The 14,680-nt window shown below is 47.7% G+C and overlaps 1 protein-coding gene across 1 annotated transcript in view; it reads left to right on the top strand.

Annotated features, from left to right (window-relative positions):
• The window catches only part of EFNA3 (ephrin A3), a 28,689-nt gene extending 22,554 nt beyond the window's left edge, over positions 1 to 6,135 (top strand). The window contains exons 2-5 of the mRNA XM_039363124.1: positions 903 to 1,192; positions 3,233 to 3,298; positions 3,746 to 3,823; positions 4,728 to 6,135. Coding sequence (XP_039219058.1) covers positions 903 to 1,192; positions 3,233 to 3,298; positions 3,746 to 3,823; positions 4,728 to 4,849 — 556 coding nt within the window. The 3' untranslated portion in view covers positions 4,850 to 6,135. The remainder of the gene's footprint in view (positions 1 to 902; positions 1,193 to 3,232; positions 3,299 to 3,745; positions 3,824 to 4,727) is intronic.
• Positions 6,136 to 14,680: the final 8,545 nt, after the last annotated feature.

Raw genomic sequence — 14,680 nt, 5'->3', positions numbered from 1 at the left:
GGCCCGGGTGTCATCTGGTGGTGAAGGCTTCGCCAACCTTGTGACTACTTGAAGCAAGAAGACTGGAGACTGCTGTCCAGTCCAATTTAAGGAGCTGTCCATCACTGGGGGGGGGGGACTTGGAGGGACCCCTGGCCGGGAGGAGAATCGCTGATGTCATTTCAAGCAAGGACATTCCGGAGCAAGTTGGGTGTCTATTTGGATAAATGGATTATAAAGTAGTGGAGGGGGGGTTTCATCCCCCCCCAATAAATACACCAGGCTTGGAGGAGGAGTTGTGTAGGTCAGCCTGGCTGAGACGGGATCCTTCTAGAAAAGATAAATAAGGAAATGATAAATTCCTCCCTCTCTTTTCTTTCTTTCTTTCTTTCTTTCTTTCTTTCTTTCTTTCTTTCTTTCTTTCTTTCTTTCTTTCTTTCTTCCTTCCTTCCTTCCTTCCTTCCTTCCTCCCTGCTTCCCTTCCTTCCGTTCCCTCTTCCTTTTCACCCACTCCCCTCCTTCCTTCCTTCCTTCCTCTTTCCTTCCTTCCTTTCTTCATCTCTTTCTTTCCTCCTTTTTGCCCACTCCTCATCTACTTTTTTCCTCCCTCTCTCCCTTCCCCTCTTTCTCCTTCTCATCCACACCTTCCTTCCATTTTTTCTTCTCCATCTCGCCTCCCCCTCCTTCCTTCCCCTCCTCACCCATTCCTTCCATCCTTCCCCCCTTCCTCCTCCCCTCTCCTTTTTCTTTAATTTCTCCTTGCAATCTATCTTTCCAGGATGGGGGGCGGGCAGGGGAGAAACACACTCCGTACATGCACAGATAACCATGTTGAGAAACTCCTTGTAGGAAGCTCCTTCCTCAGCCTAACTCCTCCTGGGTCTTCCCAAGCTAACTTTCTTCTCCTCCTCCTCCTCCTTCAGCTTACGGCGAGAGGGTTACACAGTCCAGGTGAACGTCAACGACTACCTGGACATCTACTGCCCCCATTACAACACCTCGGTGCCCGAGGGGCGCATGGAACAGTACATCCTCTACATGGTGAGCCTGGAGGGGTACCAAGCGTGCGACATCAGCCTAGGCTCCAAACGCTGGGAATGCAACCGGCCTCGCGCCCCACACAGCCCCATCAAGTTCTCGGAGAAGTTCCAACGTTACAGTGCCTTCTCGCTGGGTTATGAATTCCACGCTGGACAGGAATACTACTACATCTGTGAGTTGGGAGCCTTGGTCTCCTTTGCCCTAACTGTTCGTTGGTGGGATGTGTTTTTCCTTTGGGTTGCATTCCAAAAACTTATAAGTACCCTGTTGCATTCCAAAAACTTATAAGTATCCTGTTGTTGATGCCCGGAAGGAAATTTACCTCTCCTTATGAAAAGGTAAAAAGTGTCCAGTCATGTCCAACACTAGGGGGCAGTGCTCTCCTCCCTTTCTTGGCCAAGGGAGCCAGCATTGTCTGTAGAGGTCCCCAACTCCTGGTCCATGGACCAATACTGGGCTGTGGCACACCAGCACAAATAAGCAAAGCCCCATCCGCGAGATGCAGGCAGCACACGAAACCACGCACCCTCCGGTCCGTGGAAAAACCTCTCCCCACAGAACCGGTCCCTGGTGCCCAAAAGGTTGGGGACCTCTGCTGTAGACAATGTCCGTGGTTACGTGGCCAGCAGGACTATATACCAAAGGCATACAGAACGCTGTTTCCTCCCCGTCGAGGTGATACCTATTTATCTACTCGCATTTGCTCTGCTTTCAAACTGGTAGGTGGACAGGAGCTAGAGCAAGGAACGGGAGCTCATCCCGTCGCAAGGTGCTCGGGTCTCAAACCCGGATTCTTGGCTTTTCAGCTGACGAGCCCAGCCTGTTTGATGAATTCGTGCAAAATGGGTTGATCATAGTTTATCGGACATGAAGACTCCACGTTACATCCTAGATTCAGGCACTGTTGTTCCAGACACCCGTTAAGGGGTAACGATGTACTGGGAGATGCGTCTGTCTTGAGCATCCCCAGTGGGAGAAATCAAATGCCAAATTAAAAGGGTTCCCCCCCCCCCAGGACCACAGGGTGATGTCTTGTCTATAACAGTTTGTTGACCATAGAATGATGATTTAATTCAGGATAAGGGGCTTCCTATAGGCTGAATTCAGACAACCCCTCAAAATGCAAAACTAAACTAGGATTTAATTATTTTGCAGTTTAGTTAAGGCTCAGCTAAGCAGGAAAATATGGTTTTGGTCCACTAGAGGGAGCCCTTGACCAAGCCATCTTTAGGCTTCTGAGGCCTAGCGGCTTTTATCCAGTCCTCAACCTCAACCGATATAAATTTGTTATAAAATGAATTTTATTTCTTTTTGTCACAAAAACATTTGCAATTGGGTGGGTGAGGACTTTTTAAGGGGTCCCAAGAGGCTTAGCGCCGACATTTTAGGGTCCGGTTTGATTGGTTCGTTTAAACAACGGCAGCAAGACAGGTCGTAAAAACAAGCACGATTCACTTCAAATACCGCCTTGCTTAGGAGCAGATTTTTTGCTCCTAACGATGGTTGTAAGCCGAGGACTACCTGAAGATGGATCAGTCTGGGCCGTTTGGGTGGATTTCCCAAAAAAAGCAAATAGGTCCAGTTTTAGAGCCGAGGCCAAATTCTGCCCTGTGGCAAATCTATCTCTGTTTCTCTTCCCCACACCCCTGCGAGGTAGGGCAGGCTGTTCACATGGCATTTTTGAATGGCATACAGGCAATCCTCAACTTAGCACCACAACTGAGGCAAAACTTTCCATTGCTAAGGGAGTTTTGTCCCGTTTTACGATCTTTCCTTGCCACCGTGGTTAGGGCAATCCCTGCCGTGGTTTAATTAGGAAGCACAGTTGTTAAGTGAATCTGGATTCCCCATTAGCTGGTCAGACGGTCTCAAAAAAGAGATCCCGTGGTCTCCCGGGACGCTGCAACCGTCATAAATATAAATCGGGGTCCAACTTTTGATCACGTGACCCCGAGGGAGGCTGCAAGGGTTGTAAGTGTGGAAAAAACGGTCCTAAGTCCCTTTTTGCAAAACAGTCACTGAAGGAACAGTCGTAAACCGAGGACGACCTATTTTTAAATGCGCTTTTTTTTCAGCACTGTCAAATGGACAAGCTGTAAGTTGAGGACTGTCTGCCTTGTCATATAAGCTGACAATTCGGGGATCACAGCAACCCACAGGCAGGACGCCTCCAATTCTCTCCTTGCTATTATTATTATTATTTTTTCCCCAGCCACTCCGATGCATAATCACCGCCGGTCCTGCTTGCGAATGAAGGTTTTCGTCTGCTGCCGTTCCCGTGAGTGACCTCCATTTTTCTTCCTCCGTTTTCCCCTTCTGGTGCAAAGACTTTTCCGTATCTGTTTCCACAGAATTCAGCCCGTCCGCCCGTCCACCCGCCCGCCCTTGAGAAATTGCGGGCCGTCCTTTGGGCCTTTCCCAATCCAAGCTGCTAGTCCTCATGAGGGCTGAGATTTCTCCCCTTCTGTTATTACAATGCGGCCTCTGGATCTCAATACCTGCCTGGGGAAAGTCATTTTATCTTTCCCACCTTCCCTTTCAGCTTCCCCGCTAATTGAAATCAAGAGGCAAAATTTACATCACCTGATGCTGAATCACCACGCCTGTAGTCGGGGCCTGGGGCCGGGGGGAGGAGGGGGCTGCCAAGAATTTGGGGGGGCAGTCCTCTCTAGTAACCCACCACCACCCCTGGAAGTAATGCCTTCCCCCCCTCTCCTGCCCACAGCGCCGTTTTCTGGGGACAGAGCAATATCAACTCTTCCGCCGTTCACTATAGGGCCCGAAGTGAAGATTGAGGATCTGGGTGAGTGTCCACCTACCTTTGCCCGGAAAAGTGGGGTGGCGGGCCTGGGGACAGCCCCTCCCCATCCAAAATGTAGCATCCTGCCTCCCTGTGGATTGGGTCTCTTGCTGGAAGAGGCTCAGGATTCTCCCAAATTCTGGAGGTTGTTGATGGGGCTAGGACAGCTCGCCGTGACCAAATCACTACGGCCACCTCCGCCACGGGACAATTCAACACTGTTTTAACAGAATATCAGAGTTGGAGGGACTTGGGAAGTCTTCTAGTTTAGGAGTATCCCCAACCCCTGGTCCGTGGACCGCTAACGGGCCACAACATGCCAGCAACCGGTCCGCACAAACAAACAAAGCCCCATCTGCGGGATGTAGGCAGCACACAAAACCACGCACCCTCCGGTCCGCGGAAAAACCTTTCCACCGAACCAGTCCCTGTTGCCCCAAACGTTGGGGACTTCTAGTCCAACCAGGAGACGTTACACCTGGCTGTGCAGTCTCTTCTTAAAAACCTCCAGCGTCGGAGCAAACACGACTTTCTTCCATGGTTTCGTTCAGTTATTATCGGGGATCCCATTTTGGTTGAGAAATCGCGACTGTCGTAGCTCTGGATCGACTATTCTTATTATTTTGGCCACGGTTCCGTGGGAATTCATTTCACTTTTGTGTTTGTTGAATTGTCCCACGGCGTTCCGGATGCCTGTAGTGAGTTGTCCCCTTCCACTCTAGGGCCGGCGGACCCTCGTCACCGGCGCTCGTTCTCTGTGGCACCCGGTTGAGAAACAGCGTTTTGAGCAGGATTGAAGAGGGCACACCTTACACTTCCACCTCTGGTTTTTTTCCCTCTACCACTTTTTAATCCTCTCTCCCTCTCTCTTCTCTCTCTCCTCCCTCCCCCCTCCCCCAAAATACAGATCATTTTAACCCGGAGATGCCCAAACTGGAGAAAAGCATCAGCGGAACCAGTCCGAAATGGGAACAGTTGCCTTTAGCCCTGGCGGTGGCTTTCTTCCTTATGATTCTCCTGGCCTCCTAGCTGTGTGGATTGTAGGAGAGGAGGGGGCCAGCAGTAGCCCCCTCCCCACACAGGCCCGGTCCCCTCCCCAAGGTTTCCTTGGCTGTTGGTTGGCGGACAGAATGAAACAAGCAAAGTATATTACCACGAAATTCCAGAGGGAGCCACTTGAGACGGCACACGGCTGGGTGGGAAGTGGGGGGGAGGGAGATCACAGAAGAGAACGGTGGGTTTATGTGAGCATCATAACTGCTCCTCTGTCTGGTCGTTCCAGCAAACCGGATATCGTGATTCCCGCTTTGGCGTCCTCTCCGCTTTCCGGTCCACCAACATGCCGAGGAACGGCTCTGCTTTTTAAAGGCAGGCTCCAGAAATTAAAGACACCCCCCTTCCTTGGAAGAAAAAAAAATTGGGGGGTCTGTGTGCGTGTGTCTTCTTTTTTTTCTAAAAAAAAAAAAAAAACGCGGCGATTTTGCATCGCTGCCCTGTATCCCTATCTTGTCAGGTCTGTTCAAGCGGATAAACCCGGCGGACGTATCCACAAGATCATACTCGTGAGGATTGGGGGGGGGGAGTCAGGATACGGACTGATTGTACGCCTGGCTGTTTTGGGGAAAGTTTAGGGGGGCCTGGGGAGAGCCCTGTTTAGAGAGGGGCGCTGCGTCCCACTGAGCTTTTGATGCCCGAGATCGGGGAGGGGGGGGTCCCCGTCGTCTTCCGGTGGGCCTTTTGACCTTGATGGAGACCCGATATTTTGGAGAGGGGACCCTGTACATATCTCTAGTATGTGTTCTGTACAGAGAGGCACCCTTATTACCTGTGTCTATAGATTATATGAAATTGTTCTTGTCGGGGGTCCGCGCGGGACAGGCACCGGCCTGCCTGTTTAAGCCAGAGTCTTTTCTTTGGGGGGGGGAGGGCAGCTCTTCCTGTCTGTCTTCTGTGAAGACTTAAAACTATGCAAGCAGCACAGTCACTTTTTTTTTTCCTTTCAAGGTGGTGGTGGGGGTCCCCGGTGGTAAAAAAAAAAGGCCGGCCAAATCCATGGGGGGGTCAAAAGAAGAAGAAAAAAGAAACCGGGGGAGGGGGTTGAAAAAAAAAGATTTCTCTCTACGTGTACATGCGTCGGTTGGTTTTATTATTATTATTATTATTTTTCTCTCTATCTCTGAACTTTTGGGCTTGGATTTGATTTGGGTTTCTTCCCCCCGAGAACTTTGGCTCGTGGTTTTCATATACTTCCTCTTAGTCTATTAAAAAAAAAATTTAAATAAAAGGCGAAGAAAAAGAGAAGAAAAAAAAACCGACAACAGACTGTCTTCTTTCTTTCTGCCCTCCCCAGTTCCATTTACAGATAATGTGCGCCTTAACGACTATATGTTTAGTGACCAAAGTTGCAACGGCACTTTAGAAAGCGACCTATTATTCTATTCTATTCTATTCTATTCTATTCTATTCTATTCTACATTCTGTTCTACATTCTTTCTATTCTGTTCTTCTATTCTATTCTACATTCTGTTCTACATTCTATTCTATTATTCTATTCTAAATTATGTTCTATATCAGTGGTTCTCAACCTGTGGGTTGGGACCCCATTTGGGGTCGAATGACCATTTCACGGGGGTCGCCAAACAACTCAGTCCGCCATTTTTTTCCCCTTAGCTGTGCTCTATTGGCTTTTGAAAGCCAGTAGAATAGACTCTCTTGAATAGAGTCTAATTCTATTGGCCTTCAAAAGCCAATAGGAATTGTCCAGGCTGTCTCTGCCCTGCTGAGCCCGCCAAAAGTCCCATTCTGCAATCGGTGCTGCACCAGTTGAGTAGTCCTCGACTTACGACCGGTTGAATTGTCCTTGACTTACAACCGGTTGGGGGTCGCAGCATTAAAAAGGTTGAGAACCACTGTTCTATATTCTATTCCATTCCATTCCACCTATCCTATTCTTTCATTATTCTATTCTATTCTTTCATTATTCTATTCTATCTATTCTATTCTATTCTATTCTGCCTGGTTTCACCCAACCTATATGGAGATTTTGGGTTTTTCCTGCCTAAGCGCTTGCGCTAGTTCCCCTCCGCTCCGGATGACAGACGGCTGTGAGGGTGGGAGAGACGACATGGGTGGTGGTGACAGATACGTCTCCACTCAGGTTGTGACCCAGCTGGAAACCGGGGTTCCCGACAAAATTCTCCTAGAAATCAAAACAACACATCACCTTTTTCCCCTGGCTGGCTGGTGATTCACAAGCAGTCTGGACCGGTCTGGGATGGTTCATCCCTAACCTTTTGCACCAAAGCGGGGAGACGGGAAGGGGGGGTGTTTTGCAGCCGCCCACCTGCCTTTGCAAATCTGACATGTCTCCCGGGCGTTTTTGTGTCTGATGCAATTTATATTCCGACTCTGCCTCGTCTCGAAAGGATTCCGGCTTGACTTTGCTAGCCCAGAAGTTCGTAAAAGGGGATCCACGCCACCGTCGTAAAGACGAATCAGTTGCCCAGCGGCTGAATTTTGATCCCGTGACCACGGGGGAATGCTGCAAACGGTCATTAAGTGTGAAAACCGGCGCTACGTTGCTTTTTCCGGTGCCTTGGTAACTTTGAATGGTCACTAAGTGATCTGTCGTTAAGCGAGGACTACCTGGACCGTGTGTTCCACAGGCAGGTAGGCTGCTTTCGTTTAGGGACTGTTCGAAATTAGGACAGCATCTTAAAAAAAACGGACTCGGGACCGTTTATTTTTTTCACTCTTAACGACCGTTGCAGCATCCCCGCGGTCACGAGATCAAAATCAGGGAACTTGGCAAACTGTCATGTACTTAATGACGGTTGCAGCATCCTGGGGGAGGTGTCACGTGATTTCCTCCCTTTTGTGACTTTCCCAGCTGGCAAAAAGCAAAAATGTCAAGCGGAATCCCGGATTCATTTAATGACCACATGATCGATTTAACAACTGGAGTGATTCGCTGGGCGACAAAAGTTTGTAAAAATCAGGCACCACTCCCTTAAGGACCCGCCTCGCTTAGTGACAGAAGGCCCCAATAAGATGCAAGGGAGAAACAAGCCTGGAGCAGAAAAAGTCCTGTTCACCCCCAGGGCGTGGGAAGTGGGGGGGGGGAGAGAGAGAGGAAAGCGGCAATTCCAACCCAAGGCTTGTGTTTCCCCTCTCTTAAAAAAACGGATAATGTTATTAGATTTGGAGAACCAAACGGCTACCCACAGGTGCAAGTTACAACGCGCCCAGGGTTGGCAGAAGCTGGCAAACTGGTTGAACTGGTCTTGAGGATAGATAACCAAGCACAGCTGGCAAAGCAGGGGTGGCGAGGTCTCTTTTCTGCCTCCCCCCTCTCAACAATGCAAGGTTCGGGGTGATCCAGCCACCCCGTTTGCAAACCCCAAAGTGCCCAGTTTGAAGCCTGGATGGAAAAGTCACCTGGTGGCCCAAATAAACCCTGAATTTGGTGTGTGAGGGGGGGAGAGGTTGCCAATAAGAATTTGGGGAGGGGGGAAACAAAACAGGACCCCCATTTCTGCCTCCCCCTCCAGGAATCTTCCAAGAATGGAGGTTTTTAAGAAGAGACTGGACAGCCATTTGTCTGAAATGGTGTAGAGTTTCCTGCCTGAGCAGGGGGTTGGACTAGATGACCTCCAAGATCCCTTCCTATTATTATTACTATTGCTATTATTATTCTTCTCCATCCCGGGTGCATTCCTGTCACACCACACAGGTTAAAAAAGGGTGATCCCCCCACTTGTGTTTCAGCCCACTTGCCTGAACTGGCAGGGCCAACAATTGTTGGCCTGGAAGTGCGCCCCAGGGTCATCTAGTCCAACCCCGTCTCCCTTCAGCTGTTCTAAGAGCTACTTTGGATGCAGTTGATGGCCAGAATAGACGATCTGGGCTGTGAACTCGGCAGCTTTAGCCAAACACAGATAGTCCTCACCTTACAACTGTTCACGCCCCTCACAGCCTCCCCCACGGTTGCGTGATCAAAATTCAGACACTTGGCAACCAACTCATATTTATGACGGTCGTGGTGCTCCGGGGCCACGCGATCCCCTTTTGCAACCTTTGCTTAATCATGGTGGCAAGAGAGGTCATAACAATGAGGCAAAACCCACTTAACAACTGCTTAACCACCTAATTTGGGGGGCTCAAACAGAATTCTTTATTGGCCGGGTGTGATTGGACCCACAAGGGATTTGTCTCTGGTTCTTAAGCTCTCAGTGTACCTACCTAAATGTGCCATAACTCGAGGGACGACTTGTAAAAGAAGGAATAAACAGATTAATTTGAAAAAGGGTTGGGTCTGCAGCAAAGCAGTCCTCCCTTCCAGACACCCCCACCCCCGAGAGGAAAAAGGCACTCTGCACATACTCAGGAGCTTCCCTCCTCATCCATAGTCCTCTTGAAACTGGCTTGAGTCCACGCCAGTCTGTTGCACCCTTTGATCGGACGTGCGCACTTAACCGTTGAACCTGGAAATCAATACATCATGCGCTGTTTTCTCCGGCTGAGCTCACCTGCACCTTGTTGTAAAGCAGTACAAAGGGTGTAAGCCGAGCGTGCTAACTCGACACGTTGCGTGAGACTGTTTACAAGAGGGTGCCCAGGTGCCAACCTCACCTTTGCCTCTCTTTGCCAGGGGTCAAGCTTGACGTAATCCTCCTGGATTTTCCGCCATTTTCCAGGCCGGGCCTATTTCTTCCTTCTTATACGGGCAGTCCTCGGTTTACGTCCACCACCAGGACCAGAATTTCCGTTGCTAAGCAAGGCGGTTGTTCAACGAGCGGCACCGGTTTTATGAACAAGATTATGGGGTTGTAAGCTGGCTGGGATGGTCACAAATGATGATCAGCGATGCTGCAGCTATCATGAACACATGCCGGTTGCCAAATGTGGCCGAACTGGAATTCTGTCACCGTCATAAATGCGAGGACTGTTGTAAGTTACTTTTTTTTTTTAATGCTGTTGTAACTTTGAACAGTTCTTAAACGGGCGTAAGCGAAGGACTCTCTATTCCCAACCTGAAGAGTGCAAAGTAGCTTGCGCAAGATGGCTTAAACCTGGTTTCTTTCTCCTGTAAAATCGTATCTATGCCTCATTTCAATTAATTAACGGGTAAATAAGAGGATAGATATCATTCATTAATTAAGATTTCTTTTTCTCTGTTTTTGTTTTTTTGCTCAGCTGCCCAGGATGTTTATTCTGACAATAATCCTATGAGGTAGGCCAGGCTACTGTGCAGCTGCTCTATACCTAATGAATTTGAACTCAGATCTTTGGGATTGTCTATCCATATATTGACCTGTGCGGTGACTTTAAAAACACTTTAAAGCCCCAGCTTCTTTCTCCAGTTGTCTCGTGCAGCTGTCAAGCTTAATTTCTTGATGCGGTTTGAATTTTACATCGGCTGGCGATCACCCCTTGGTGCCTTTTCCTCTGCTGCTGAGAAAAAGAGGCGAACTTTCTAGAGGGCTTCCAAAAGGAACCTTTCTTTTTTTTTAAAAAAAAAGGGGGGAATTAGCGTGTTTTTTTAAAGCCCACACACACACCACGGAGCACTTGCTTTCTAACAAATGCACACACACACACACTTCACAGAAGAAGAAGAAAAGAATAAAATTGGAAAGGAAAAAAAAAAGAGCTTTTCCTTTTTTTTAATTCCTGGTTAATTATCACATCGGCCACGTGGTTTATTTTTTTTCCCCTTTCCCTCTCCATGCGGGACGTGTCAAAAATCCTGAGACTTGTAACCTGAGTCATAAATTTTCTTATTGCTAGTTGTGTGTGTGTGTGTGTGTGTGTGTGTGTGTTTAACACAAGGTCACAAGTAGGATTTCAACATGGGGGGAGGAAGTTGACATGCCGCTTTCTGCTCGCTTTGGAGAAGGAAGGAAGGAAGGAAGGAAGGAAGGAAGGAAGGAAGGAAGGAAGGAAGGAAGGAAGGAAGGAAGGAAAGAGAAGGGAAGGAAGAGAGGGAGGGAAGGAAAGAAAGAAGGGAAGGAAGGGGAGGGAGGGAAGGAAAGGAAGGAAAAGTGAGAGGAAGGAAGGAAGGAAAGAGAATTAGAGGGGGAGGGAAGGAAGGATTGAAAGAAAGTGGAGGAGAGGAAGGAAGGAAGGATAAGAACGATTCTAGTCCTCATTGTTCAAAAGACTGAAGACAATAGCAAAGGAAATAGTAATAGCCCTTCGACTTACATACCGCTTCCCAGTGCTTTACAGCCCTCTCTAAGCAGTTTACAGAGTCAGCATATAGCCCCCCCCCCGACCACCTGGGTCCCTTAAGAACCGTCTCACTTAGCAACGTAAATGTTGGGCCCCATCGTGGCCGTCAGTCAAGGACCACCTGTAAAATGGCATTTCCCCCCAGCCTTGCAGCTTCCCACACGGGAGGGGGTTCCTTGTGAAAAGGGGCAAAGAAACAACCTTGAAACTTTTATCCCTGGCTCTGTTCTCACCTTCTGCACAACACCGAGTGTGTTGGCCTTTCTTGATAACAAGCCACAAACAAGAGGTCACCAAGGCCTTTAAACTGGCATAACACAAAGCAGATTGTTTGTTTGCAGCCGGGTAAATCTTTGCCCAGAAGTAGCTGGGGGGGGGGACAAAGAACCCATCAATGGGGTCTAAGTCTATTTCAGGTTATTTTTGAAGGAGAGTTCCTGTTTGGGGGGGGGAGGGACGGATCCTCTCCCTGTTTCTTGCGGAATAACCACGATGGGGGTCGGGTTTCCCGTAGGTTTCGCTGCCGACCAAGGTTTAAGCTTGCAACAGATTGTTTAAACTGGGATTAAAGCGAAGGAGATGAAAAGGATGGAGAGGAGGGGGAGGAGGAGGAGGAGGGGACAGTGAATAATATGGGGACCCCGAGAGACTTACTTCGGAAGCCCGTTCAGAAAAGGCAGGATTTGGGATCCAGCTTTTGGGAAAGGGCAAATTCTCTAATAAAAAGAGCCTTCGGGAAAGAGTTGTGTAGTAACTGGGGGAGAAAATGCCAATATTATTACAAGCAGAGTCCCTGACTTAAATTCCATAATCCTGTCTTGATTTGACTATCCCAGTTAAGGCCTGAAAGGCTGAGAAAAAGCTAGCTTTCCTTCCTTCCTTCCTTCCTTCCTTCCTTCCTTCCTTCCTTCCTTCCTTCCTTCCTTCCCTTTCCTTCCTTTCTTTCCTTCCTTCCTTCCTTCCTTCCTTCCTTGTCGTCCAATTCTCCTTCCTTCAATTCTCCCTTCCTATTTTCCTTCCCTTCTTCCTCCCTTCCTTTCTTCCTTGCTTCTTTCTCCTCCAATTTTCCTTCCTCCCTCCCTCTTTTCCTTCCTTCCTTCCTTTTTACTTTTTCCTTCCTTTCTTCTTTCTTTCTTTCATTTTTTATTTTCTTCTCTTTCACCCCTTCCTTCCTTCTCTTTTTTCCTTTCCTTCCCTCCTCTCCCTTCCTCTCCCCTTCCACCCACCCATCCTTCCTTTCCTTTTTTCTTTCTTTCCTTCTTTATTCTCTCTCTCTCTCTTCCCCCCCTTCCCTTTCACACTGACCTCACCCTTCCAAAACCCTGTTGTTTTTCTTCTTACATAGCCCCCCATTCTCAAAACTCACCAAAGGGGGGGGAGGATCCATGTAGGCCAGGAGTTAATTCTCCAACCCTTTGGGGGGGCATCCCGAGGCAAACTGCCCCCCCAGTCCCAACGCAACACCTGGCTTGCTTGCCCTGTTGATGTTTTGCTGTAGAGCTAGTTTGAAATCTCCCCACAAATTACGGGGGGCAGAAATGAGACACGGATGGAGGCAGGTTCACGCATGTTGAGCCGTGTTCTCCCGAGTGCATGTAGTTACCTGTCTCGGCACACGAATTTCTCTGCAAGGGAGAAACACAAAACGGGTGTCGCTTTTTGTGTAAACAGCCCTCCTGTCTCAAGCCAGGCCTCCGTCCGCTCCATAAAATATTAAGAGCTGCTGCTTTTCAATCTTTTAATCCCCAATCCTCGATTTACGACACTTCTATTTAGCAACTCTTTTACAATGGCACTTAAAAAGGAGGGGGTTGGACTAGATGACCTCCAAGGTCCCTTCCAACTTTATTATTATTATTATTGTTGTTGTTGTTGTTATTATTATTATTTGACCAGGGCAGTTTTATTCTCTGTTTCCTAAAAGACTCATCTTCGTTTGCTGCCCAAATCCGCAGTGTGCCACATAAGAACGTGGCCCATGGATCATTCCTTATGGATTTTCCTATTGTGTCGTTCGTGCTTAGTCCCGGACTTGCGTGCCAAAGTTCAGCAGCCATCCTTAGTCCCTTAATGTGACATATATATACCTAATTATGCACAGCTAATTAGTGATCTTTTACAAAACTCTAACCTCCACGAATTTTTTAAAACCCCGGCTTTATTTTTTTTTCCCACTGGCATTAAATTCTTTATTCTTTTTTTTTTCCTTCTTCTTCTTCTCCTTTTCTCTCTTGTGTAGCTTATCTGGCTCCTTCCAAGTGTTCAATTAAAAAGAATATATTAAAAAGGCAGAGGACAATTGAGGATGCCTGATGGACTAATTTTGAAAACGATCACCGAGTTCACTTCTGGCATAATTAATTCCAGACTTGACCTCTCTAAAATTCTGGGCCTGTTTGATTCTTTAATTTAAGTTTTATGATTTCTATTTTGCCCGGTTTTGTTATTTATATTGGCTGTTATTGTTTATATTTACTTTTGTTACTGACATTTTATTTGATTACAGCCCAGTCCTCAACTTACAACCATAATAATAATATTCTATTCTATTCTATTCTATTCTATTCTATTCTATTCTATTCTATTCTATTCTATTCTATTCTATTCTGTATTTCTATTCTGTCCTATCCTATCCTATCCTATCCTATCCTATCCTATCCTATCCTATCCTATCCTATCCTACTAAGTGAACTATTATAGGACTATCTGTACTTATATTTTATTTCAGTTTATTTCACTTTATTCTGTTTATTATCTTAGCCTGCTTTCAAATGATTCCGAAGGGTTACAGGGCAAGGATTCCTTCTAGTTTTTCTCTTTATTATTATTTTATTTGTTTGAGAGGTGTGTTAGGAGCTGGCCAATTGTTTTCTTGTCTGCCTTTCTATAAACATCTCCAAATGGCTTCTGTTTGCAGGCTGTTCTTATCAGCCAGAAAGTTTGTATGTCTTTGTGGAATTTGTGGCTAGAAAGCGATACATTTGTGCTATCCTTTTTTTTTTCATTGTTGTTTTGTTTAGAAAACTCTCCCTTTATTATTTTTTCTTTTATCTTTCTGGAGGAGAGACTCTAGACCGCTCACAATCACCAAAGGCAACAAGGTAAAAGGTGAAAAAAATAATAATAAATGGCTCTGCACTCTTTTCTTAAAAGCCTCCAGCGATGGAGCACCCACAGCTTCCGAAGGAGGTGGGCAATCCTGCCACTGGGTCTGCCTTTTTGACTTGGGAAGGGGCACCCAGAGGTCTTCTAATCCAACCCCCTGCTATCCTATCCCATTTCAGACAAATGGCTGTGCAACCTCTTCTTAAAAGCCTCCAGTGGTGGAGCATCCACAACTTCTGAAAGAGGGCGGGGGGGAGGCGTTCCTGCCGCTGGGTCTGCCTTTTCCACTTGGGGGCACCCAGAGATCCTCTAGTCTAGCCCCAACCCTCCGCTCCTGGAAAGATGCATTGGGAGGGAAAGGGAGGGGGAGGGGGCTGACTTGTTTGGCAACTGCTGTCTAGGTCCACCGAGACGGGGTGGGGGGGGAGAGCTGAGGGTCTGGCGCTCGCCCAAGGCAAGGCGTGAAGCCGCGGCGGCCGCTTGGGGTCAGCCGGCGCTCTTCCCCCTCTCTCGTTCTCGGCT

The sequence above is a fragment of the Crotalus tigris genome, unplaced genomic scaffold (genome assembly GCF_016545835.1).
Source record: "Crotalus tigris isolate CLP2741 ecotype Arizona unplaced genomic scaffold, ASM1654583v1 scf7180000019553.37968852642:3898890, whole genome shotgun sequence".
Classification (NCBI taxonomy): domain Eukaryota; kingdom Metazoa; phylum Chordata; class Lepidosauria; order Squamata; family Viperidae; genus Crotalus; species Crotalus tigris.
Note: the sequence above shows the minus strand (reverse complement) of the source record. Positions and strands in the feature narration are given on the sequence as shown.